Below are 25,622 nucleotides of genomic sequence, written 5' to 3'. Positions count from 1 at the left end.
AACCTCCCGACGTATTTATACGTAGTAAAAGAATCGCGGAACCTCCGGTATAATATAATCATTATCCCCGTACACTAAAAACGGAAAAACTTCGCTAATGTCCGGGATTGAGAGTTTTCCACGGTGGAAAAAATTAACGGGGGGGGGGGGGGGGGGGGGGGGGAAGGAGCGATAAAACGTCAAGCGGATTCGCGCAACGGTCTGCGATGAAAACCAACTCCAATCGACGGAATATCGTCGTATCGATGTCGATTTAGCGATCATTTGCTTCTTCGATAAGTGACAAATTGAGATAATTAATCGACGAGGGTTTTTTTTTTTTGTTTTTTTTTCCTTTTGACCGTACGACAAAACAACGACGTTGATATCCCGACGTTTGCATTGTTGTCTCAGGGCGATTTGCGCGCCAATTAAATCCAGCGTATATATTATAATCGATCGATCGGCGTTCTCTCTCGTCTACCTCTCCCTCTTTATCTCTCTCTCTCTCTCTCTCTTGTGTTCTCTACACGAATTCCCATAATTCTATCGCCGCAGATATTCAGGCACGCAGGAATTTCATACGCGTACGTATACGTAGGTACGTACCTGGTGTACGTACGCGTGTGTTATGCGGCACACGTGTACAAGTACACGTGTATGTACCCACTGTACGTTGCACGTACGCCTCGCTAAACTGCAGAAAGCAATGTTTTGTCTAGATGGTTTGATTTGTTCGCTAAAACGCGAGCTTAGCACTCCGACAAAATTTGGGAATTCGCGACATCGTTGGACCACTGGCGGTACACGACCCACAAAATACCAACCAGCTGTCGCCGGTCGCGCGAACCGCTCCTACTATTTTCTCCTCGAACAATTATCGCGCGCTGTCAATTTTTTGAGCAACAAAAAACAAAAAAAATACAACGCCCGACTCGCCGACAAGGATCGTACGAAAATCGACCTTATTTCACGTTTTTCCAACTCCCGAGGGACACCTCAATTAGCCGACGTACGCCCAATAAACTTCGTGCCAAAGCGAAAATATTAATTGGAATGAAAAAAAATTAAAAAAAAAAAAACAATCCTTCGGTCAGCAAATTGAATAAGCCCGTAGCTGGGCTCTACCGGAAATGGAGAACTGTGAGCCGCGGTAATTATCAATTAATTTCGGTCGCTGGAAAAAAGGATCGATTTTCGCGTACGAAGCGAACGAACGATCGCCCGCACATTCGACTATGGTCCGAGATTTTTTATTCTCACGTTCGGTTCGAACGTATGAAAAAAACTTTGTCGCGAAGTATCCTTGTGTTGTCCTCAGAACAAAAATCGAACGAACAAATACGAAGGTAAAAAACGAAGTAGAAAAAATACAATTGCTATTTTATTATAGCGGAGAGAACGGTTTCCAGAGGCGGAGGTTTTTGCGTAGGTCGGAAACAAGCGTAAAGAGCCTACCGACCGCAACTCTCGGTAGTAGCACGTAAACGCGTACGTACAACATACACGAGAAATACATATATGTACGTATATATATGTATATATACCCATGGATACATACGTACAACGGGGTAATATTATACCATACGTTTAAGAGTAGGTGAAGTTATAAATAGCATATAGTTATGTTCATGTTCGCAACACAGAGAGACATAAAGTCAGACGGTCAGTCAGACGAACGGACATACGAATACCAAGCGGACAGACGGATCGACGGAGGCATTATAGCGTTGTACAAGTTCGTATACCATACCATACGTGTGTATCCGCGGCGTAACGTACGTACGTACGTGTGTAACGTAAAGTACATAATACACGTAGAACTACGTTCAGCTTGAGCACGAGCCGAGAGCAGAAGAGATGAGAGGATGGGACAGATTATACCGAGCACATGCCACTGTAATAGCTGGGCGAGTGCCCTGAGGGAGGTGGGTGAATTTCTGCTATGAACGCACATACCTATACTACGTGTACGTAGGTGTATACGTACGCGGAGAGGATATTATTAACACTCGCGTTTCAATGTATGGCGTGTACCTAACGTTTCGACGTATGTATCGAAATAATGTGTTTCGCGAGCCAGTCGATCGTAGATGTGCAGGCTGTTTCATCCACGGTGGAAAAAGTCTAATTAAAATCCCACTTCAATTCCAACCGATCGGAATCCGTCCGCGAAGTTTTTTTCCTCCCTCCTCGAAGATCGGATGACGCTCAATAGGGTCGTTGCGTGGAAAAGATTTCGCGCGATCGACGGTTCGGATTCCGGAAAACCTTTTCGATCCTTAATCGTTGACGTTTTCCAGGAATTTTTCCATCCGAATTCGTTTTTTGTCACTCTGATCGAAAAGTTACAACCGGTCAAAACTTCATCGAAGTTCGATCTGCTTGATATAATGAAGAGTTTTCAGCTTGCGCTTCGAGGCATTTCGTAGCGACGCGCCGGCGGTACGTACGTAGGTATGTAACGTGTAGTTCGTACGACGCGGGCGAACGAGAGAAAGAGCGAGGGAAGTCCGGTGGCTGGGCATCAGCACGGATTGTCCCTGATTGTCTCTAATGGTTCTGATAGTCGCTGTCATCCAACTACCTACTTACTTAAAATGCCGTTTATGCACGCGCCGCCGGTTAACCAATTGCCCCGCTGCCGCATTACTTATGCTGTCCTGGATTTATTTTTCCTGTACCAACGTCAGGCGCGACCAGAAGTTTATTTGATTCCTCTTCTTTTTTACTTCGTACACATCAAACGATTACGGCGATCGCGATAAACGAGTACGACTCTGACAAAAGTGGGTTCGGGTGAGAGAAAAATAAAACAGATTTCAGATCGGACCTGAGTCTGATTTATGTCGGTGCATTTCCAAATTTTCGAGTCACTTCCCCTTGGAGTAATTCGTTTCGCGTCGCCTCGTCACTCACGTGTACGTCTGTACAGCGTGTGGTTTTTAACAGCGTAGATAATCTCGGGGTGATAAAATCTGGGGGGTTTTGTGCCAAGAGAGACGCGAGAGTTTTGACTTTGAGTAGCGCGTCTCTCGGTACGCGCGGAGGTAGGTGTACGTGTACGTAGAATTTCCAATAACTGAAATGTGCCGGTGGCTAGAGATAGTTTGACGCGTTTTACATTTTTCATCGCTCTATTCCATTTGATCTCATCCGCAACGATATTCCTGACCTATATTTAAATATTAACACCGTCGACCGCCCACGCCAAGAAAATACCGCGAGTATTACAACGCAACGCGCATAGATAGAAATGCAAGACTACGCTAATACGACGCGGGTTGGTGGTAAGCCAGAATAGCGAGAAACCTATCCACTCCGGAACAGAACTAAGACCGAACTAAACTATTCGACTCGCAAGAGAGAACCGCTGAATTAAACCCGCGCAGCTGAAGAAAACCCGTTGAAAATGGCACGCGAAGTGCGCTCGGTACTTTATAGCCCTCATCAACGCCGTCTCCCTAATAATTCGAATTTTCCAGTCGCAGACGAGCGCGGAAAGAAGATTGATATACGGTGGTCCGAGAATTCTCCGAAAACGTTTCTCAGTCGCTTGGAAATAATCGAACGGCGGATCAATTGGAAACGTAATCCCTATCGAAATTTGACAAATGTCGAACGATTCACGTCGCATGATCCCCGTGATACCGACACGCGGCTTCGTTTCTGGAACAAAAGAGAGAAAGAGAAAGAAAAAAAACAATCAGGAGAGTTACGGCGATACCATGACGGTCGTAAAATATTTTTATAAATAAAAATGTGTTTCTAGCCTCTACGTGATTCCGTTCGGTTTGATAATAATGATGATAGTTGAAGAGAAAAGAGCAAAGAGAAACTGAAATGAAAAAAAAAAAAAAAAAAAAAAAAACGGTCCGCCTGCAGTAGGTATAGGCGTCGGTGGTGGGCCTATGTAACGATATTATAACGATAAATTTCGAGTCAGCTAAAGTTGCAGCTAGCAAAAGCGGTGGTGGCGTTTGCCAGAAACTAAATAAAAATACGTGAGGAGGAAAGAGAGAGAGAGAAAGAGAGAGAGAGAAATGGAGGGAGAAGATTCTCCGTTTACCGTTATTATTACATCCTATGTATCATGAGAATGCGAGAAAGAGAGGGTTTTGCTTAGAATTGCTGGCGTGCAAGAGCAGAATCGGAATCGGGAGGGAAGGACATTCATCGCCAAGAACGACAACTAAAATCGCCACGACGATTGTTTATTCGCTAATGTGTTGGGCATGGCTCGAAGCCATCTTAATCTTCTCAGCTTCGTTCTCGTACACGTACACCTACACGTACGTACAACCGCCAGATACACCGCTTTGAAAACGTCCGCGACTTCCACACGGTTTTTTTTATTGTTTTTTTTTTTTTGTTTTTTTTTTCATTTTTTTTTCTACGACACGCGATATTAATAATAACGAGAGATATCGTACGTCATCTATATATCCACAAATTTTTTCTCACCCTGATTTATGTATTTTTTCTCCAAACAGTGCACGTAGATACCATTTCTGAGACAAGATATATCATCTTCCTCCAATATTCATCGAAACCCGCATTTTTGAGAATCGTAGTTTCGTTTTTTTTTCTCTCTTCCGAAAGAAGAGAAAATTGTGAACCAAACGATCGAACGGTTTCGGGAATTTTCACAGCCAGAAAGTAGAAAAGAAAGGGGAGCGTTCGAAAAAACGAAAGCGAAAGATTTGAAAAGAAATTTGAAGAAAAAAAAAAAAGAAATGGCTGCGGAGACGAGCGAAGATGCAGGTATACGGGAGGGTTGACTTTTTTCGGTCAGTTCTTTAGCGGCGTTGAATTTATACCCCGCAGGTGTAAAATATATCCGCGCGATGCCGGAGATAAAGCTTGTCAGTCGAGCTTCTAGGTATGCCCGCAGTAAGTATAGATGCCTCGCCTACTTTTACCTAGACGTTTATCTTGGCGCGAATATTACGCGGCGTTAACCACGTGATCGTGCACATTAGCGGGAAACGGCGATGTACGGGGAGTTAATATAATGCTACTCTCATAGTTCGTAGCGATAATAAGCGAAATAACAAGTTCACTCACAGCTTCCGACATTGAAGAGAAGAAAAAAAAAAAGAAAAAAAAAAAAACCACATTACTATAACGCCGGTAATTTCTGTTGCATAAATCGTTTGCCGCTATACATGCACACACGTGTGCGCGCCGTGTAATAGTTTCCACCGCGTTAACACGCGATGTTTTCAAAGTTTTAATAAAACGCGAACGGGTTTGAAGGAAGAGAAGAAAAAAAAAAAATTAAAAAAAATGAAAAAACTTCACTTGAAACGTAGAACAAAAAAACTAATCAATGAACGTCACGCGCGCAGGTTCAATCCGCGGTGGAAAAAATCATATTCCGCGAAGATCGCTCCCTCGTATATCGTTTGATATATTAATGTCTTTGCGTGATCCTACGAAATTGATTATATTACGGGGTGGTGGTTTTAAAATTCTCGTTATATATGTATAGGTGTGCGCGGTATCTACTAAGTAACACACATACCCGTACGTTACAGGTATAATTAAGAGCTGTTGATTTATGGATAAATATATCACATTCAACGCGTATTCAACGGGGGTTCTTGACCGTCTTCGTTTTTAACCAATCGGAAAGCGTTGCGTGCGGATATAGTATTATGAGAGTACACCTATACGCCGTTATAAAAGAAAATGCAAAAATATATATATATATACGGCAATAATGAGTTGGAAAAAATTACGGTGAGAAGTTCCGAGTATACGACGACGACTACCCCACGACGCGACACGTTCGATCGTCGCGACGGTCATCGTGCGAGTAAAATTCAACGCGTCGCGCGTCGCGCGTTATAGTGCGTGTCATAAAATTATAGTGAATCGCAGAATGCAGAAGGAAGCGAAGAGAAGACGCGGAATAACCAAAAAAAAAATAAATAAATAAAAGAAGAGATCGCGATCATATACACGGCGTACTCATTAAAACTCATTCAAATGACACGCGTGCGTAATGAGGTATTAAAGCAGGTATGTTGTATATTCTTGAGGAGGTCACCCGAAGCTTTTTTACTCAGTGCATCTATCCGACATTCGATTTGCGAAATTTCGTATTCCGGAAATACCTCAACCGGAAATTTTCAACACGTTTTACAAACTTATCCCCCCGTTCGACGATGTGATTGGAGAAACGAATATTGTCCACATGACTAAAAGTTTGAAGTTCGATTACCGATGATCGCATTATTCATACTAGAGAGTGTCACCGACAGCGTGCGCGAATATACGGACCATAAGGGATCGTGTGTAAAGCTCGGTGGTTATGGTCGGAGGCGCGCGCGTGTGTCAACGAAGGATCAGCGGAGTGGAAAATAAAGTGTTTTACACCTGCGCACGTACGAATTTTGTCCTTTTCCACTATCGTCCGTAGATCGTCTGCCTCGTGCACGCTAAATCACGGAGTATCGAGATTTCGCGGACAGACGTTGCGGAGGAAAAAAGGACGGTGAAGTTTAGGGAAATCGGAACCCCTAACAAAACTGGGGAATTTAGATTTGTCGCGTATCGAAATTTTTCTTTCTCCTCAAGATACACGACTCGATTCTTCGAGTTTTTGAACATGATTTCTTTGATCGGAGTGTGACGATAATCGACGATTTCCGCAATCGGATAAATGCGAATAAATGTGAGGGTAAAACGTACGCGATGTAAATTACAGGATGAATGAACGATCCTTTCAAAATCACGCTCGTTTTAGTTCAGCATGATCGCGTTATTACATCTGTATATATTTATATACATTTTCTAAATCTAAATACCGAGTGATATACGTAACGCAGACTTTAACAATAACGTCACGTGTCGTTATATTTTCATCGATTCACTACGCTCGTTAGACCGTATCGATTTTATTGCGATATAATTACCGCTATTATTATCATTTTCACCGTTCTTTTCTACAATACGAGTGTACAATGCGCGTTGAATACACGAGTCTCTTGATAACGATACACGCGACGTATAAATCTGGTGAAAGCGACGGAATTCTCGATACCCGGGATATTTGTACACACCCTTCCTCTGTCCTTGTACCCTTCGTGAAAAAAGATGACAAAAAGAAACCGGAGCAAACCGAGCGACTCGCTATAAGTTAAGAAGTCGTTTCACAAGGCTTCTTGTTACACGTCCGAATATTATAATCGCCATGAAAAAAAAAAATTAGAGGTGTACCGCGTACGTGCGGTGTGAACTCGTTCGCGTTGTCACTGTAATTCTTTTTCTCCAACCAAGAAGAATTAAATTATACGTCAATCATCGCGATATAATTTATTTATTCATTGACGGTATTAACGCCGAAGTTTTGCGAAAATTCTCGATGATCTTCTTCCTTATTCTTTTCCTTTTCGAAGATCGTCATCATTTTTTTCGATGATCCGAAAAGAGGAAGAAGAGAAAAAAAGGAAGCGAGTAGAACGAAAAAGAGAAAAAAAAAAAAGAAAACTAGAACGAGAGAAGAAGTAACCGCCTTATTAATAATCTCATACCGAGCATAAAGACTCTTTTACGACTGGGTGATGGTCGTAGCCTGCAACTCGCGCACCGCCGCCTGCAGTTTAGTAACGGGAATCGCTTCGGAACACGTTCAAGATGTCCAACGATATTATTGTATACGTATACATACCTAAGGTAGAGGTATACCTACACGGTACGGTGCATTACACATTCATGTATATTCAGGTATAGGAGGGTACATATGTATATATATATATATATATATATATATATATATATATATATATATATATATACATTATTTTTACGCGACATATCATCCTCTGGGGTGCCGTAACCCACGTAGCGTTTACTTCCCATTTTTCTCCGATGCATGTAAGCGAAGCAAATATTTCCATACTTTTTTCACCCGAATGTAACGACGATGATAAAATCATAGAAAAAAGTATATCCGTTCGGTGGGCGGAGCTGTAAATTTTTGAACCGACGAAAAACGAAGCAAAATAAAATAAACGATACGATGAAAACTGATAGTCGAGTTTCCACGCACCTTACGGTCCGCGGAAAAAACTGAATTAAAAAAAACAAAGCTCATAAATGATTCTCAATTGACACGTATATCCCTAGATCGGTACGGTATGATTTTGAAATTAAATTAGGATAGTGAGAAGAGACGTGTACGTAGGTGTAGGCGACTATACGGATAGGCAGGCGTACGGATACCCCATACAACTTGGCATTATAATATCCTCGAGGCCTTTGGGTGGCCGAATATAATACGACGGAGCGCCCGAAGCACCATTACGGCTGTCCGCAACCACTTTGGAATAATTTAGGCTATCGCCTATCGTCTGAGCGATCGTTTCGGCGCTGGCTAACAAGACGCTAATGCGCGCCGCACGGATATGAGATTTGCCGATTTATTAACCACCGCGCGTTCCTCGTGTATAATAAAAAAAACCCGCGCAGTTGAACAATAAAGAAAAACGAAGAGAGGGATATCTTCCCGACACCTCTTCTGCTGCTGCTGCTGCTTCTTTTTTTTTTTTTTTTCTTTTTTTCTTTTTTTTCTTTTTCTTCCGACTGAAATCGAATTTTTTATTTCTTTCGAGCACGTGATTTTCATTCATCGCATCGGGCTCCATTGGTTTCTTCGACTTTCGAGAAATAACATTTCAATTTCAAGTCGGATATCTTCGTTCGTTTAGTCCTTTTTATTTTTATATTCCTTCTCGGATACGGAAAACACTATACATAGAAGTCTCCTCGGAAGGAAACCGGCTGTGTCCACAAAGTGCTTTTTCTATTCGAAAAGAGGGTTGTTATAGGTATTATATGTGTGAGAGAGGGGGAGGGGGGGGGGGGGGGGGGCGAAGAAAAAAAATAAGGAAAAAACAAAATTCTCATTATATTTCGAACATATGTGTTAAGCGCCTACAACTACAACGTTAAATGGTATCCTCTTTGGAGTCGGGAAGTAAAAATCTAGGGTGTCCTGCGGATCTCTCATATAAATATAAGTATAGTATACACGTTTACCTCGTACAGCACTCCGTGCATACGTGTACGTAACGGGAATTGTGAAGGGAACTTTGTGAAAAGTGGTGAGGACCAATTATAGAAACAAATTAAGTTTTCCGGAAATAGAAGCGTTAATGGTAGAAAAAGAGAGAATTACACCCTCCTCGTATAGGTATATAATTATGCATGTGTACGTACACATCTACGCATTACCACACATTTACAACGAAATTTTGAAGTGGTAGCTCGGATAGCTGAATTTTCTGAACGAGTGCCAGATAAAGAAAGAAAGAAAGAAAGAAAGTGAGTGAGAAAGAAGATGAAGGAATGAACGAAATATAGGTAGGTACGTGTGCGAGTCTGTGCAGAGACCGAGATCCTATGAATTTTGATACATAGAAAGAAGAAAGAATGAGAGAGAGAGAGAGAGAGAGAGAGAAAAAGAGAGAGAGTGAGAAAAAAAAACGAAAGAGCGAGACCATGGGGGAGGTCGATTGCTTTAACACGTGGTGTCATAATTACTTCTTGGTCGTTAATACGCGAGGGGAGGGGATTTAGAGAAAAAAGCAAGTAAAAAACAAAGATCTCGGTTCTTCAGTCAGTCGAGACGTTGGTGTTCACTTTGGTGAAATGCAGTGTGGTGTACGTAGATATGTATAATTATTATCAGATTAAAAGCACGCGCTTTAAGCGTTAAAACAGACTTCGAGGATCGAGAAAGATGAGAACGAGGAGCTAAGGGAAAAAATGAAAAAGGGAAAGAGAAAAACAACGGCGAAAGAAAATAGAAAAGGAGAAGAAAAACAAAAGAAAAACAAAAGAAAAAGAAGAAGAAGAAGAAGAAGAAGACTTGTGAACTGCGGGAGGCGAAGACTCGACTTTCGTGTGGCGACAAAAACTAAGCACCAGGAGCAGCCAGCTACCGGCCCTGGGGGTCCTTTAATAGCTTTCAGAGCCAACGACTGACAATGAAAAAATCTCAAACTTTCAGTGAACAAGTTGAACGAAATTTGGTAACTCCAGATTAGCTACTAAATATATGGTTATTTTTTTTCTTCTATTTTTGATGGTAATCAAGACGTTAAAACGTTTTCTCATACCATTATTCACCATAAGTCAGCATTATTTTTTGTTCACGATACGTTCACTCGATAACTATTGTTTTTTTTTTTTACCGCTCGAGAATGTTTTGGTTGTAATTTTTATTCAACTGTGTACTTTTATTCCCTGGATAGTTTTTCACCGAATCTCAATCTGACGACGTTAAACTCGACAAATAGTTCATTTTGAAGCTACCGTACGAGTGAAATGTTCTCATAAATTTAGGATGTAGATCAATCTGTTCGTCGAAGATATTTTCATTTCGATTATGATTCCAATTATGTTCAGACGATGAATGATCGTCGAAACAATCGTCAAGTCGTGTCTAAATTAGGATCCAGTGAAGTATATATCCGGTAACGCTTCGATACAAAAAGCTGTTCCCGAGTATCCAATTATTCTCCAATTAGAATTATTAGCGAGTAAATTCTTCCGAATCTGATTACACTCGATTTGCCAATAGTCGTTCTTGAATTTTAAGAAGTATTTCATTTTTTACAACTCAGAAATATTATTCGTGAATTATGTTGATTTTTCGAAATGAGGATTATGCCTTATCCCTAACCTACGCACAAATGCGATCTTGGCTATCCTCGCGAGGAATCGAGATCGGTACAAAACTAACACGTAATGATAATACGTAATGCATAATAAGCTTGTAATTTCCTCGAAGGCGAGATGAGATCGTTAGCTTCTCGAAGACACTTGTGTGCGAGGTCGTAAAACGGGTACTTAAAATCAAGAACAAAGACACATATTATTGGTTTTCCTAATTCCTCGAGATCTTACACAAGAATTAGGGAAGAACGACCAAAGTAAAGATTACAAAAAAAAAAACACAAAAAAAAACAAAAAAAAGAAAAACGAAGGAAAAATGGGCGGAGAACCGGAGGACCTTCCCCGTATCTCGTTACAATTAATTGGTTTACGTTAGAATATTGCCGTACCGACAAAGCTGAGTAAATATATTCCCTGATGTGCGTTCGCCCCTCTCCCTCCCCTGCTTCTCTTTTTCCCTCGTTCCATCTCCTCCTTTTTTCTTCCCTCTCTCCCTGTTTCTCTCTCTCTCTCTCTCTCTCTCTTTTGACTCCCACTCACACTTTCGCGGCGGCTGCCGGCTTTGAGCTTTTTGTGATGGACGTTTAAATATAGACGGCAGACCGGCTTTTCTCAGTATGTATATATATATATATCTGTATATACAAGTTATATGCATTCATACAACATATACTTTGAGCACAGACTATATGGTGCGCATCTACTTTACTTTTCCGAAGGCATTTAGTATGTATACAATATGCATATGTATAGCTATACGTAGGCACGTACGTACACGTTGTACATAAGCCAACCCCCTTCATTTTATTATACATAAATATAAACGTTCTCGATTGTTTTTTCACCCCATCTATTTCAACGTTTCTTTTTTTTCCAAGTGCGTTTCAACCGATTGTTTCTGGCTACGAGATGTCTGTAGGAAACTAGAGGAATTTCTAACTCGCGACACGAGGCTGAGGTTCGAAGCTATCAACTTAATAACGAAATAATCGTTCGCACATGTATATATATATTTGTTCGCATAACGTAAGCGTGGTCGCCTACGCGACGCCCGTTCACGAACCGACGCCGAATTAGACGTCGTTTTCCAAGACACTTACTTCAGCTGCTGTCCAAGTAATTAGACCGAGAGCGAGCGAGCGACACCGCTCTTCGGGAGGCCAAAATATTCGCCAACGAATTATCACTTACATATGTAGGTAAATGTATTTACGTACATACGCGCATACTTACCGTGCGACTATTTATAAAAGCATATATTGTACAGGGCGTTAGATGCCATAATTCGACAGGGCCGACTCTGACCACTTTTCTAGATAATCGTTGTCGTTGTCGATCTGATTTTTTTTTTTCCTTTTTCAATTTCGAACAAATTGATGCAGAGGAAATCGAACAATTTTCGAATGATAATTTTGCAGTCATTAGACTACTGCACGCTTTTCGCGTTATGCCCAATTTGAAAATTTGGTTTTTAGCCGCGCGTTTGATGGGAAAAAAATTGTCCACGAAAGAAAGGAGATAAATAAGAGATGAAGAACGAAGAAAAAGAGCTTGTAACTCCCGAAGCATATGAACGGGTCGTAAAAATGTCAAAAAGGAAAAATAAAATAAGCAAAAAGCAACCCTAGAATCCTAAAGCCTTGTACGCAGTTGAATTTAGAGAGGCAGATTGTGAAAACAAATGAAACGTCAATGTTCCTTGCTCACCCTGGAACGATAATAACAATGATTACAATAATTGAAAAAATAGACCCCGCTGATCGGCAGCTGTGTATTTTAACGTGCGAACGCAGTATATTCGTATATTACGACTTGATTTTTGGCTTTTCAAATCCTTCGATGCTTCGAGCTAATCCTTCGTTTCCGTTTGCGGCATCTATACAGGTATATACATGCGTACGTGAAGATAATTAACGACTTTCACAGTTTTATGACCTTTGAAAGTTCAAAGTCCAAAAACTGACCGAGAATTCTTCCTCGGGGAGAACTCGTTATTTTAACATCAAATATTAAGTTGGCGGTATGAGAGTATAAAATCACCAATTTCGGAAGCCGAAAATTTCGAAAAATGAAGACTCGATTTCGCCGTGCAGAAGATACGAGAAAATAACGACTTCAATAATAATTGTTGAATCATTTGAAAAATCATACATTTTCGTGATTCATTCCGCGACTCCTATTTCAAAAAAGAAAACCTGACGTTTCTTATTCCCAGTGTTCCACCTTCGGATAAGTTCATATCTGCTCAGAAATATACTACCGCATCGCGAGGCATAGGTACATAGGTAGGTATGCACATAATTCCAGCAACAGGTCGTTGCTGAAGAGGAAACATAAAACGCGCGCCCGTTGTCTTTCGGACTACGTACGTATACATACGGATAGGTGTTTTACGTAGGCACGTGTATCGCGCCGAAGGTAAAAAACGGAAGTTTCCGCGCTACCGTCGGTTAATCGAACGTCACCGATCACGTTATTCAAATAGACACACGATCAGGATCGCGTTCAATTTTGGGCGATAGATCACGAGCTTGAGGACGTCCTGAAATCGAGCGCTCGACCGGTTTACATTTATTGTTAGCATCGACTAGTTCTTGAATTTCACAGTCGCGGGATCGATCTTATCTCCGAATCATCGTACGATTCTTGACATTTCGAATGCGATGTTAGGTATTTTACCCGTGCATCACGTACACCGCGATTTGATCCACCCGTGTTAATTGTATTACCGGGTGTGTTTTGAATCGCCGTTCGTTGTTATTATCCGCTAGCTAACTTGTACGCTAGCGCTACTGCTGAATTTGCAGATGCAGAATCAGCAGTAGCACGAGAGTTTAATATCCAGCGTATATCCTGCAGCGTTTATATTCGCAATCAGCCGGCGGAGCGGGGGCAGTCGATCTCCATGTGACGCGGTTACAGAGCGGCTATCTTCGCGGTGTGGTGGCTCTGTAGTGTACGCTGAGTTTATAGAGAGAGAGAGGATTTGCGCCGGTCGATTCTGATTTTATCGGATCAGGGCATGCACCGCGAACGGGGCAACAGTAACGGCCGCGGCAGTAGGCGACCAGTAATCGGACTTAATTACTGTGACCCAGCAATCGACATCGGTTCGGCAGACTGTATGGTACGTGAATAATACACGTAAGTGAATACGGGTCCCCGTGTACCTATATGAAACGGATTTACGGAGAGAAAAACACGTTCTATCGTCAAATCGAAACTGGATCACCCCGGAGGAATTATCCACGTTCACGTATTATTGTTGTTATTTCTCATTCACCTCTAGGAACATTCCACAGATTTTTTTAACACCCGCAATCGTTTTTTAACAACTTTACCAAATTGTCGAGCATCGGATTTCGTCGATTTTGATTTTGAGCCGATTCTTCGCTCGTTTTCTACGCTCCACTCGAAACGATGTCGCGATTGTTTGGAAGCTACTAGCGACGCGATAATTGAATAAAATGTGAATCGCCCGAGACTCGATTCGTGCCTTATCGTTTTAGCCCGAGTCGCTAATCGTGTTTCAGGCTATTATACTGTACGTCGAGTATGTGCACGGAGGCACAACATCATCCGATCCGTTATCTGATCTCATCCGATGTAACAAGATGATAATATTCTTGGACTCAAAACTCGAACGGCTGATAGAAGTAGAAAACTAGTAAACGTTACGATGAAATACGTCGGTAAATAATTAGCGGAGTATTTCGACTGTAATCCGAATAGAACAAAGATGAAGAATCGAGCGAAAGAAGTGAAGAGAAGGACGGTATTCTTTACGGCGTGAGAATATGGATGATGATGTGATCACGGTTAGATTAGCGATGGGCGGAAAGGATCGGAAGAAAAGGATATGAAAGGAACAAATCGGCAAAAATTCTCGAGGAAGATCCTCGCGTGCAAATCTTTCCTCAAAGCACATGCTGCTGATCTTCTGGTCCCACTAACCAGGCAACCGGTTTTCCTTCTTCATCATCATCTTCTTCTCCTTCTTCTTCTCCTTCTTCTTCTTCTTCTTCTTCTTCTTCTTCTTTTCCTTTTTGTTATTCGCTCGCATTAGCGTTGCTACCCATCAATATAAGCTCCGATCTGAGTAGGTGCTGCGTGCTCCTCTTTGAACACCGTAGTCCTCTTCCTCTTCCATTTTCTTCGTTGCGTTCGTTAAAACTTTCCGCTCCTCTCTCCGCCGTATGTGTTAAGCTTATTATACTTTACGGTTCTACCTTTACCGAGCTGTTAAAAAATAGTCTGCAAAAGCATCCGCAACAACTTCCAGAATATCCATCATCTCAAGTGATGCGGTAACTCTATATGGCCGCGCGCCAGGTCAATAGCTCGCTCATCGGACGTTGGGAAGAAAGAGAATCCTAAGCCCTGATAGGATTCCGTCCTAGTCAATTATTGATAATTGACCTTGGCTAACGATCGGAGAAGGAAAGAGAAAGAAAAAGATTTCTAATTCGATTTTTACCAAAATATGTAGTCGCGATGATAAAGTGCGTGGCGAAGTGGTGTAGGTGGTCCGGACAATGCCGCGCACTGTACACATACAAAATGTAAGTGGATTGAAGTGAAGCGAAGTGGAGTCAAGTGAAGTGAAGTAACAAACATGCGATGGTATCCCAGGCATCTTAATACCAGAGTTTTTGTCCCGGAGCATACTACGCTATAAGACGCTATATACCACGTTAAGCTGCGTAAAACGCCTCAGGGTTCTCTTCCCCAGTCAACTCTAGTCTTTTACAGTGTAGTAGACATATGCCTCTCATTTATCCGACCATGATGATGTCGATGGCGATGGCGATGGTGATGGTGATGGTGGTTAGGGTGGGACGGGTTTTCTCCTACCCGTTCGCCATCACCAGAAGCTAAAGCAAAAGCAAAAGCATTATGACCACTACCGGCGGTACCGGCATAACGACCTTAACGCAACGCCGACTAATTGACCGGCTCGCGGTAATTTACGGCGTTAATGCTTTGTTTATACTTTTTAACTGGCCTTTTAAAAACCCATTTAAACTGTAATTGAACATAATAGACTCGTCGCAGTCGTCGTTGAATATATCGCTATGCTCTAAGGAATTATAAGTACACGAGACTAATATGAACTACCGACGGTAGCTCATTCCGAGCATTTTCGTATCCAGACCCCGACGTGGTCGCGGGCGATCCTGAAATTCGCTTCTTTCCTCCTCCCCCCCCCCCCCCCCCCCTCCGTCCCCTCGTCTTTTCGTTTCTCGACACATCTCCACCGACGGTCGAAAAGAATTAGCATCCCCGCGAATTTCTTCCATAAATATCAGCGCCGAGCAAATCGTTCGGTTATCCGCGCTTCCCGATCAGCTTGTTACAGCCCCGTAGTCGCGTAGTACGGCAGCAATTGTAATGTAATCTAGTATCATCTCGGTGTGTATAAAATATATCCTCTGCCAAGATGAGCCTGCTACATTATCGGAGATTGCTCTCGGCGGTTTTAGTTTAGAGAGATCGAACTGGTCGGTTGGCATGATGCAGTAGCGGCTTCAGTGAGGCGCGACCACTTAGGCAGGTATTCGAAAGGCAGGCGAACAGCATCAACGGCGGTAACAGCTCGGCATGAGAAGTGCCGTCGTAGTAGACACATAGGGCTCTACGTCGGACTACGCACACAAGCGACCGTGCACATTTTGCGATCTTCTCGATGAGCGGCGAGCGGATCGCGCTGCGCCAGAGATGAAAGCGCACCAGCGTAGCGGGCATATCCCGGGTATATCCCTCTGTCCGCATCATCGCGCCCGCCCAACAGATCGCTGCATTCATGCATGAGTTTACAACAAACTCATTTTACACGTATTCGAAACGCGCTCCCATCCAAGGAACACGTAATTGCCGCAACCTCGTGTTTCCTTCGAACGAATTTCCACGAGATAAAAGTCATCCCGCGTCGACGCTCAGTTCCTGGGTCGGTTTTTTGTTTTTTTCGTTTTGTTTTGTTTTTCGTTTTGTTTTTGTTTTTATTTCGTTTTGTTTTGTTTTTATTATCCTTTTCATCCCCCGCAGATTGCGCGAATTATTGATTAAAAGTGTTCGATTGAGAAGGAAATGTATTAGGGAGAGTGACACCGAGGTTGGATACACCGTGCTCCCCCGCTAATCAAGTCGGAGTATCACTTACTGGCCATTAGCCACCGCTAATGTAATCAATTAGATTCCGGTTTCTCATTGGCCCGTCAGGTTTTATAATATTCAAGGCTTATCTGAATTAACCGAACCGCAGCATGAACCTCAGTCTCACTCCACTCTTCGCAGGCTACTAAATCGCTAAATGGGTGATTACGTGGCTCGCGAAACAATTCTGAAACGGACAAACATTTCACCTGTAATTGTCAGCCGAACTCTCTTTCGCCACGGATTTAGCCCAGTTGGAGAGACACGGGGAAATCGGGAAAAATCGTTGGCGATAATTTGAAATTCGGACACCCTGTACGTAAAATGGTAGGCGGTACCGAAGTCGAAGAGTAAAGGGCTTGTTCAGACGGTAACAGTTTGTTATGGATCACGTTTGTGAGATTTTTTTCCTTCTCCATCTTCTTATTGTTCGTCACTGCTTCTTTTTTTTTCTCTTATTCCGTTTCTTCTTCTTCTCCCTTCTTCTCCCTTCTTCGCCTTCTCCTTCTTCTTCTTTCAGTACTGACAAACAGAGGCACTCAAAGATTTCTTGGCCACCGAGCCGCGGGCGCTACCACTACTACGTAGCGCTATTCTTTGCCTGACAGTTCCTTAATTTGATCCACGTTGATCTTTCCCTTCGATTAAAATTTCAACATGTACGCTATTCGGAACCCGGATTCAAAAAGTACACGACATTAAAAGGGAATTGCATCTGTTTCGTGAATCCGGCCAATCGTATCGATTCGAGGACGGATATTCGAGGTGTGTATTATATTATATATTATATTCCCGCTTTCTCAGTAGGAACGTTTCACATGTCGTCGTGTGCTAACGAGGCGTAACGACCGCTCGTTCGCAGTTCCAACATCAGCCTGTTAAGCGGTTATATCCCTACAAGCTAAGAGCGTATAGGAATAACGCGTACGCCAAAGATGAACGGTACGAAAAAGAAAAAGGAGAGGGAAGAGAAGAAGAAGACGAGAAGAAGGGCCTCCGAAGAGCCTTCGCTACAAAGAAGAAAGGATTGGAAACAAGCGAGAATCCCTGCAGCAGGCGTCAATGCACCCGCATCATAATCATCCGAGGGGGGGGGGGAGGGGGATCGAATGAGCGGCGAGAGATCGGGAGCGTGATCATTTTCTGGACCAGCGTAATATCCGGCGAGAGAAAAAAAAAAATACTAACGAAAGATCCGAGTGAAAATCGCGAGAGGCGATGATCGTCGTCGTTAGGAAATTTACTCGGCGGACATAGAGGCGAATTTTCCCCGTTTTTATGTCCATATCGAAAAATATGTCGTGAGGTTCACCGGCGATCTGTATTGCGAATTTGTCGCATTAGAGCACCTCGAAAATATCACTCGGTTTATGGACCCCTTACAGTCGAGCGTTATTTTACCGGGCCAGCGATCGTTAAATTCCGAGACGAGTCGACCGTCGGACTTTTATCTTTGCCTCGCTCGATTCGAGGGACGTAAAAATATATCATAACATGTGTGCTTTTTTTTCCAGATTTCGACTTCCGCGGTGTACGAAAAACTTTTGTTCGGCTATTAAAACGACGGATGAATTTGGTTCACTTCCGGTTTTGGTTAGAAGTAAATTCTGATGAGGTCAAGAATAATGAGGAGAGTTGGTAAAGTGGAGATGATCCTTCTGCCAACTCTCTGACGTGAGTAATATCCATTAATAGGAGGGTACTGCTGCTGCTGCTGCTGCTGCTGCTGCTGCTTCTGCTGTGGAAAAGAATATAGAGAAGGATGTATAAAAGTCAAAGAAAGAAAGAAAGAAAGAAAGAACGAAAGATGGGAAGGGATGCCGAGATTAAGCGCGTAGCGAGTGAGGAGAAACGAAACGGGTTGAACCCGGTTGGCCACCAAGTGGATCGATTATATCCTCTGAGTGGAATGGAGTGGAGTAGAAAAAGGAGATGGAACGGGGGGGGGGGGGGGGGGGGGGGGCTTCGTACGAACATATAAGTGTGTTCGTACAAGAGTGAGTTTGCCAAATGATGAACATGAGCCGGAGTAGAATGTTTCGATGCACGGGACGAGGATATTCAAGGGGGCCCCGGCTAATCGTCGAGTTTATTGTTTCTCCCTAAGGATCGGGAAAAGCGCCATTATGTGGTACGGCTAACTTATTCTCACGAGACTGACTCGAATCGGTCCAAAAAAAAAAAAAAAAAACGCGGAGCATTTATCACCCGCGACCGAAATACAAAAGGCTCTCGATCGCGGCGATGTTCATGTCCGTTATGTATAACCATAGATTTCAGCGGTGACGTTTTGAGCAAATATTTGCAATGCTCGCTTTTCATTTCTCATTCCTTTCCGCAACATAAAATCCGATGATCGGTAAAGTCATCTTTCACAGCGTTATAACGGAGCCGAAAGAAAGACAGAGAGAGAGAGAGAGAGAGAGAGAGAGAGAGAGAGAGAGAGGGGGAAAAAAACGTTTTATCTGATCGGATAAAATAGGTTTAAACGGTTAAGGGGTCTAAATGTGTAGCAGCTAGCGGAGTAGGAGATGACAGAGCATCAAGGTTCACTCTTCTACACGGAGGACAAAAAGCTCATCTATATAGGTACCGCAGCTTCGGCTGACCGGACAATAGTCACCGTAGTCAGACGTATAAAGTAAGGCTGTTCCAAGTGACTCGATGGAACTCAAAGAGCTTCGGAGTGAGTGGGGAGGAGAGAAAAAAAACCGATTCCCGGTATAACCCGAAGAAGAAAATAAAAACGAAAGGACGACGGCGATCAGATCCCCGTTCCCTCTCGCTCTCGCTCTTTTTCCAGATACTTATGGGCGCGAGTATTTTTCCTTGATATAGGTGTACGTATACGTACGCCGGATCGGCCCCTGGACGTTCAGTCCCGCCTCTGAATCCCACCGTAAAATCCTAACAAGCCATTCAGCCAGCTAATAGGAAATCGATAGAATTCCACGCAGTGAATACACCGGTGGGAAAGGGAGGTCAGGGGTTGTGTACGGCAGGGGAATTTTCAGGGTGGATACATGCCTCGCACGTGTATTTATATACCGAAGGGTACGTGGGTTGCCTTTTTTCAATTACTTCTACACGCGATACGCCGTTATTTTCGATATTTCCCGTGACATTTCATCTTTTCTCCGAATTTTCATCGTCGCGAATCACGTGTATTTTGTAGTCCGACATTTAACGAAGCTCAAAGTAGACGAAATAAAAAATCTCCCCGTTCGCTCGTATCGTTTTTTTTTCCCCAACAGTAACCAAGGATCCCAGATTTCACATTCAAGAAAGGTCCTTCGGCCTTAAGAAGTTGCGGCGAGCGGATAAACAGCTTTATTAGTTTCGGTTCAAAGTAAACAGCGAAAACTTGCAAACTGAGTAAAATTTGATTAGGACGTTGCACTTTTCTCGCTGATTAACGTCCTTGTAGCGTTTCGTACGACTCCTCCTGCCGCCAAATCCTTGAATATATTCAGTTTCGACGATACGAACCAGCGTCACCCGCGGAATACAAACAGGTAGTGAAGTAGGTTTCGGTACGTCTATGCGGAACAACGAAATGTCTCAATCTCGCGCGATGCGGTCTTTCGTAATAACGAGTAGGAGGTATCGGAAGATCAAGGGGACACGGGCGATACATCGAGCGCCTTCCAACGTTCGGAGTCAGGTATACATGTACATATTTTGACGACGGCGTTTCGTCGCGCAGATCGACTCTACGGTATATATATCACAACGCGCATAAACCACTTTACATAACCACGTATACCGTAATGCTTCGCATGATTAAGGGTATAATTCACCGGGTTTGCAATACCTAGAAACATAGGTGTAGAGATACGTACATGGCGCGGATTCTCCGGCCATTCTCCTGGATGTGCTGCTTAACCACCGTCGCCGCGACCCACCACCACCACCACCACCGCTACCATCACCGTCGCTATTCCCTCCATAGAAATCTCGACCTCTGCACTGCGATAATATGCATTTCTCACCCTCCGTTTACATCCCCAATTCTCATACCGTGGCACGGAACAATTTTAGCGTGTGCGCGCGTGTGCGCGCTGTGTAAGGTGGTAAGTGTGGGTTGAGGGGTTAATATGTTCCAGGTTTACCATCAACGCAACTCTCAGCCTCGACGCATCATCTCGAACTACACAAACCCATTTGGTCTCTGGTTGCTGATATATAATGACGTCATAACACTAATAACCAAACGAACGTTCTCCGCTACTCTCCCTCCGGTGATCTCCTCATACTACGGTTGCACGAGTGCGTACATAGAGAGGAGGAGGAGGAGGAGGAGGAGGAGGAGGAGGAGGTGGATGATGATGATCATCATCATCATCATCATCATCATCATGATTATGATGATTATGATTATCATTACGACGGCGATGGTCACGGGGCAGAATTTGCGAATATATGGTTGGTGGACGTATACACAGGAAACGTACGAACGCCGATTGCGGTAATAATATGCAGTCCACCATCAGCAGGACTTCCTACTAGATATTACCTAAACGGGAGCGAACGGTGTGTCATAGCTGATTATCGGTTAATTATTATTATCACGATATAGGTATGTATACGTATGTATATGTATACGCGAACTAAAACGTATGTATCAATAGGACCGGCGCTGCTCTCTCGACGTTACAGCTGGACGAGGTATATACAGTATATGTATCATTCATTGATTATAATTGAAATAATGTCAGTCCTTGGATACACGTATTATACAATCGGTTATATCAACCGTGACACAATGTTACTCCATTATTTGATAACGTGTGTATCGAGTATCCAAATAACTAGACGTATGCAATAACTCGCCACTACGTACACGTGTGACGTACGTACGTACCTACGTATACGTAATATTCCAACATTGATTCGCGTGAAGTGTATCCTTCTACGGGGATGACCGCGTCGAAAAAGAGCGACTTCGTCCGGAACAAACTATTTTTCCACCACATCGAACGTGATATTCGGTCAGTCGAAGAATGTAGATGCGGAATCCGCGATAGGACGATATCCTACCACCTCCGTCCCGGATCGGGATCCACCCGCTTAGTCGGCATTCTAAACGCCGTAATTCCAAACACGCGGTATCCGTAATACTCGATATTAAGTGAGCATAGCGGCTGTTGTAGTTGCAGACGGTCAAAACTACCTCAGATGGACAATTACCGATCCTCCGCGAACCCCGGCCGAGAGATGTGCCGTTCTGCGGTGGATACGAGGCGCGAAACTCGAAATCCTAGAATCCGAATCACCCATCAACCTGTACAGGTAACAAGGAATCTCAGTCATCCCGGAATAATCCGACGGAACGAATACCGCAATCGCGACAATGTTCCGGATAGTTTACCATAGTGGAGGGATTTTGGATTTCTCACTTTCGACGATTCGTTTCGCGCTTTCGTTTTCCAAATTCTTCGCTTCACATTTTCCGCACGCGCACCTAACGTACGTTTATAATGCGCGTCGAACTTGACTCGGACAATTACAACGTATACGATTACACATTATGAGGTGATTAGTTAGGGGCATACTTGACCGCTGTTCGTATTCTATCTCTCTTTCTCTCTCTTTAGCTCTTACGGTTGCAGTAACAGCAGTTCCGCGACACGATAATGGCGTGGCTCACATATCACCGATAATTATAATTATATTACAGGCTCACCGGAGGTGCTGTTCCACTCGTTCGCTCTACGAACTCGTGCTGAACAACCTAAATAACGTCATCTACAGGGTCAACCGAAGGAATTCCATAACGTACTCTTTCATCTTTGCGAATGAAAAATAAAAATAAACCGATGTTCGAACAATCGAAATCAAATATCCAGCGATAACTCGAACGCAATTGTCCAGCGAAAGGGGAATTGGGTAATCGCATCGATCGAAAAATATTTCGGGACGCCGAATTCCCGTTCGCCTAATTGGATTTCTTTTCGTAGAGCGACGAAAGAATACGTAAAAATTAAATAACAAAATTTTTGTTTTGGGTATGACGTGAAGGGGAACAGATCTACAGTATTTCCAATGAATTTCTCCTGTTTCTGTTCCTGTTGGGTAGGCATCAGTATCGCGGGGATGAGCGAACGTCACGTCATAAACAGACGCGGCGGATTGTCAGGAACAGAGACCCTCTTCACGCTCGTCAATTATTCACTTCCTGTTCTCCATCTGTACCTATATAGATATATATAACGTGTACAAAATTGTTTGGACGTTTCTACGTCACTTCTATCCACCCCCCCGAAAATGCTCACATTCGCTAAGACATCCACCGAGATTGTTGGCTATAATGGGAGCGATAAACGTTCCCGTAGATTTTGTAAAAAAGTTGTACTCAAATCAATGATCAGGGTCAAATCAGTAAAGCTTTGGCCAGCGCGCATAATCGGGACCAAAATTTTTCCCCAGCGCAGACGAGTAATCGATCTTTGAAAAGATTATTAATTTGGCCGGATGAATCGACGGGGACGCGTAGGTAGCGGCGGTTTTGACGGGTCTTTAGAATTGTTCCGCGTAAGCAAGTCGAAGCCATATCGCCGTCACCGTCGACAAAGTTATTCGTATTCTTATTCTATTTAATTTTTATCGTTTGTTTTGCACCATCGCCGGTGACTCGGGACAGACGCGGCGAAGATTGAGGCGGTGCTGCCGCCGAAGATATCAGCTTGTGCAGAAGGTGAACCTGACGCCGTGCGCCGGACGCGTAACACGCCTCCAGGTATATAACAAGACAGGGAACAGGCTCGTCCACTAACTGTGCCTTTCCATTTCTCTCTCTCTCTCTTTTTTTATTATTTTTCTCTCATTCTTCTTTTTTTCATCTCGTTTTCTCTACCGCCTGCTGCAGATGATCTTGCGGTTGCAGCGTTAACAGAAGTTTCCTTTCCAAGATTCCCCCCCCCCCCCCCTTCCACCTATACCGCTCCTTCTTCTTCTACTTCTTCTTCGTCTTCCTCTTCTTCCCCTTTGGTTTCTTCTCACTCCGCGCGTGTTGTACGAAATAAGAATTATAAGACGAAGAAGCGGAAAAAAAAGAAGAAGACGGGGAAGCAGCTCCTTATATTCTTAAGGCGAGACAAATCGCGCGCGTAGTACGTTTTGTCCGTTAAAGAATTCGTTGAAAAAACTTCGAGTCCGCCGCGTGCGCGCCTTTGGATATCGGATAGGTTGTATTATGCGGTATACACGTATATACATATACATATACACATATATATATTATCTACCATAAGGTTGATGATAAATTATTTTATTCTTCTTCCACCGAACTCGTTTCTTTTTCAATTTTCGATTCGGATCGGTGTATAATATGTATATATATTTCGTCGTTCGACCGCCGCTATTCAATACCGCGCGTTAATTGAACCCGCCACGGTGCTACTGCCGCCGAGCACATCAGGTTAGGAATTTTTCAACCCGCGTGCACCGAACAAGAGCAGGAGGCATCGGCGTTCTCGAAACGTGTCCGAAGCCGATCCCCCCGCTGGTATCGAATCGAGATCGGCAACGAACCAGTTTTTAATCGATATAGTTTTCGATCGGCACCGCCCTCGGCACTCTCGAGTAATTATCACAATATTTCACGTCATCGCAACATAATCGTACACCCGAAGAGCCGATGGTGGAAATTGTTTGTTTGTTTGTTTTTTGTTTTTTTTTCTGACGCTTTTGCGGAATCGCGTAAAAATCGTACGAAAAAATTTTCTCCTCTTTCGACTCACCTGCGTTTCGGTGACGTTGAGCAACTTCGCCATTTCCGCCCTCTCGGATGAGCTCAGATATTTTTTAATCTCAAATTGTTTTTCAAGTTCAAATATTTGCCGCCCGGTGAAAGTAGTCCTCGCCTTTTTCTTCTTTCTCTCGGCTTCGCTAACGTCTTCGGCCTCACTTGTCACTCTCACATCTCCGACACCCCCGCCCCCCTTACCAACAGGTATAACATCCTTAACAACTCCGGATTCGAGCTTCTTCCGTTTGGCAGGAGGAGTTTTCGCTATCTGAACACCAGCACCGTCTGAAAGATAAAAAGAAAGAGACGAGATAACAAAAAACGTTCGATCGCAGGTGCTTCTTACTCGCTTACCGAAAAGGACGAGAGCTCGGAATCTCTATGTGTTTTTTTTATCGAGCCAATGACAATTGGTTTTTTTTGTTTTTGTTCAACGATTTCTGATTCGCGATCTCGCGTTGCGAGGCTTGTTTCGTCGTTGTTCGAAAGATTTGCGAATCGGAGGAGTGTTCGATTCTAATCTTTGAAAAAAGAACGTCGAATTATCGAGCTTAAAAAAAGGGCGTATTCGCCGGTACAGGTATAACGTCAGCACAGTTCGTTTACGTCGGGCGTTCGATCGTGAGCCAAAGTACTGTAGGTATTATATCAATTATCGGGTTATATTCCAGAAATAGAGGGGATGGATAAAAAGCGAAGCTCGCGTTCCAAGGGATGGTCAAGGGTCGCATGGGTGGACTGGTAAAGTAAACATCTATACCAGGTTCGATTGGCCATCGTTCGTCCGTAGGGTGAGCGGATGTCTCCCCGCATCATTTGATGTCGTCACAGACGATCGAGTATCCGTTATAAACTCCGATCGACGTGACCACGTCTCACCCTCGCCCCGTTGTCTATAAATTATCCTTTAGCCGTCCGTCGATTCATTTTTTATTTACAAAACACGTCTGCGGAGAGGAGGATATACGGCAGCTATGGTATTTTTTAAATTATAACTCTTTCACTTTTACCTCTCCCCAAAGAAACCGTACAATATACGCGACGTTTTTTA

General features: G+C 43.4%; 1 protein-coding gene across 1 annotated transcript in view; it reads right to left on the bottom strand.

Annotated features, from left to right (window-relative positions):
• LOC105689288 (putative mediator of RNA polymerase II transcription subunit 26) overlaps window positions 1-25,622 on the bottom strand; it is a 124,054-nt gene that overhangs the window by 76,255 nt on the left and 22,177 nt on the right. The window contains exon 2 of the mRNA XM_012406203.3: window positions 24,564-24,856. Coding sequence (XP_012261626.3) covers window positions 24,564-24,856 — 293 coding nt within the window. The remainder of the gene's footprint in view (window positions 1-24,563; window positions 24,857-25,622) is intronic.

Source organism: Athalia rosae, chromosome 2 (genome assembly GCF_917208135.1).
Source record: "Athalia rosae chromosome 2, iyAthRosa1.1, whole genome shotgun sequence".
NCBI classification, from domain to species: Eukaryota; Metazoa; Arthropoda; class Insecta; order Hymenoptera; family Athaliidae; genus Athalia; species Athalia rosae.
The sequence above is the reverse complement of the archived record's forward strand: the minus strand, read 5'-3'. Positions and strand labels throughout refer to the sequence as shown.